General features: G+C 52.0%; 1 protein-coding gene across 1 annotated transcript in view; it reads right to left on the bottom strand.

The window, feature by feature from the left end:
• Positions 1-1722: 1722 nt before the first annotated feature.
• The window catches only part of LOC104132442 (olfactory receptor 14C36-like), a 13155-nt gene continuing 12005 nt past the window's right edge, over positions 1723-2872 (bottom strand). The window contains exons 3-4 of the mRNA XM_009645721.2: positions 2423-2778; positions 1723-2336 (exon numbers count right to left, since the gene is read on the bottom strand). Coding sequence (XP_009644016.2) covers positions 1723-2336; positions 2423-2778 — 970 coding nt within the window. The remainder of the gene's footprint in view (positions 2337-2422; positions 2779-2872) is intronic.

The following is a 2872-nucleotide window of genomic DNA, read 5'->3' as shown; positions in this document are numbered from 1 at the left end:
GGACCCACACACACTCGACCGCCCGCGGTCTGCTGCCTCACAGTATCACGGTGGGGTCACCACTTGTTGCAGCCGGGCTTTCTTTGCCTGCCTGCAGCAACAACTCCTGTTCGAGGTGAGATGGCATGAGAGCCTCACATCCCCCACCCTCGGGCCACTGAGACACAGGCACCAATATGAGGACATCACAAATGGCATTTATTAACTCTCTTTCACTGCTTTTATATGCAAACTACTTCGTTCCCACCTTTTCAGTTACATCATAAGCTCTGTCATGAGGGGGCCAGTCCCTATCCTTTCCGTACATCGTGAGATCTTCCTGTCGCCAATCCCTACAAAGACAGATTAATAAAACAGTAGAGGGAAAAAAACCAGTATATACAGAATATACAAAAGAAGTGATGCACAGTGCAATTGCTCAGCACACGCTGGCCAATGTCCAGTCTGTCCCGAGCAGCGATCTGTCTTCCCCAGCCAAGTACCTCCAAGCATGACATCATATAGTCTGGAATATCCCTTTGGCCAGTTGGGGTCAGCTGTCCCGGCTGTGCCCTCTCCCAGATTCTTGTGCACCTGGCAGAGCAGGGGAAGCTGGAAAGTCCGTGACTCATCTAAGCACTATTTTGCAACAAGGAAAACAGTTTATTAACAACATCACTCTCATACCAGATCCAAAAAGCAACACTGCACCAGTCACCAGGAAGAAAATTAATTCTATCCCAGCAGAAACAAGGACCCAGCCCCGTTGGTGTCTCCTGTTTACCAGATCACTGCCCTCTTTCAGCAGCAGCCCTGCCTTTCCCTTCTTCAGCCTCAGGCTCTAACACAGCACTTGAAGCTCTTTTCTCTGCTCTTGACTTTTCTTGCAGCTACCAACTCCGGGTGGTCACCCCCCGGCAGCATCTTCATGCTCCTGGCAGTGTTCTGTCCTGTGCTGAGCCAGCCCTACTGACTCACATATGCTCCCATGGACCCACTGTGCAGGCACAGCATGGCAAAAGGTGTATTCAGTGTGAGGAACAGTTTCTCTTCATCATCTCCATGACACCCCCTTGTGCCCTGTCCCTCTTCTGTTCCTCCTACTTCTGACAGCCTCCACCAGGTCCTGGAACCTACCAAGCCCTACTCACATCCCATACAGGGTTTCACAGATATCCCTGCTTGGGTTTCTGCCGGGGTATGGACAAGAAGAGAGGTGGAGCAGGGCTGGCCATTCCCCCAGTGCAGGCACTGAGCCCAGCAGCAGGAGGGAAATAGCTGTGCAGCAAAACTCACTCAAAAACCTGTGGAGAGCGGCCAGAGCTGGAAGTAGCAAAATACTGAGGCAACCAATGAAATCTCGGTCCAGTTTCATTCCCTAACACATCACCCCATGCCCTCCACCCCTCAGCCCATGGAGAACACAAGCACAGCAGCACGGCAATGCTGGGTGGGGCAATTTCTTCAGCCTGTTCCTGACCTAAGCTTTGGAAGAACATCCAGACAGCGGCATGCAGGAGCCCCCCTTATATTACAGAGATGTGACAGGGAAGGCCAGCTATGCCACTGGGCCAGATAGATGTACAAAGATCTCTGGGTTAGACAGGCCATGGTTCATGCTGCTGGAGAAGTGGAGTGCATGCAAACATTCCTGGGGAAGCAGAACTGTCACTGATAAAATGCCCAAAGCACAGGAGGTTCCCCAGATACGATGGAAATAACTTGTGAAGAGACATCAGCAGCTTATTGTGGCTGAAAAACTACCCATGGAATCCATTTCTTGAGTGTGTCTTTGAGCTCCTGGTTCCGCATGCTGTAGATGAAGGGATTTACTGCTGGAGGAACCACAGAATACAATACACTAACCACCAGATCCAAGGATGGGGAGGAGATGGAGGGCGGCTTCAGGTAGGCAAACATTCCAGTGCTGATATACAGGAAGACCACAGCCAGGTGAGGGAGGCACGTGGAAAATGCTCTGTGCCGTCCCTGCTGAGAGGGGATCCTCAGCACGGCCCTGAAGATCTGCACATAGGATACCGCAATGAAAACAAAACAGCCAAAAGCTACAGAAAAACTAACCACAATAAGCCCAGATTCCCTGCGAGAAGCATCTGAGCAGGAGAGCTTGAGGATCTGGGGGATCTCACAGAAGAACTGGTCAACGGTATTGCCCTTGCAGAGGGGTATGGAAAATGTATTGACAGCATGCAGGAAAGAGTTGAGAAAAGCACTGCCCCAGGCAGCTGCTGCCATGTGGACACAAGCTCTGCTGCCCAGGAGGGTCCCATAGTGCAGAGGTTTGCAAATGGCCACGTAGCGGTCATAGGCCATGACGGTGAGAAGACAATACTCTGCTACTACCAAGAATGCAAAGAGAAAGAGCTGAGCAGCACATCCTGCATAGGAGATGGCCACGGTGTCCCAGCGGGCAATGCAAGACAATACTCTGCTACTACCAAGAATGCAAAGAGAAAGAGCTGAGCAGCACATCCTGCATAGGAGATGGCCCTGGTGTCCCAGAGGGAATTGGCCATGGATTTGGGAACAGTGGTGGAGATGGAGGCCAGGTCAATGAGGGAGAGGTTGAGGAGGAAGAAGTACATGGGGGTGTGGAGGCGGTGGTCGCATGCTACAGCGGTGATGATGAGGCTGTTTCCCAGGAGGGCAGCCAGGTAGATGCCCAGGAAGAGCCAGAAGTGCAAGAGCTGCAGCCCCCTTGTGTCTGCGAATGCCAGGAGGAGGAACTGGGTGATGGAGCTGCTGTTGGACACCTCCTGCCTCTGGGCATGGGTGACTCTGGAAGGAGGAGAACACACTGACAAGTTCGGACAGATTTCTCTGAGAAATATCTCTTCCTATAGTCAACAACCACCCCTCTGCAAGCCCACCT

Source organism: Egretta garzetta, unplaced genomic scaffold (assembly GCF_000687185.1).
Source record: "Egretta garzetta isolate BGI_Z169 unplaced genomic scaffold, ASM68718v1 scaffold249, whole genome shotgun sequence".
Taxonomy (NCBI): domain Eukaryota; kingdom Metazoa; phylum Chordata; class Aves; order Pelecaniformes; family Ardeidae; genus Egretta; species Egretta garzetta.
Note: the sequence above shows the minus strand (reverse complement) of the source record. Positions and strands in the feature narration are given on the sequence as shown.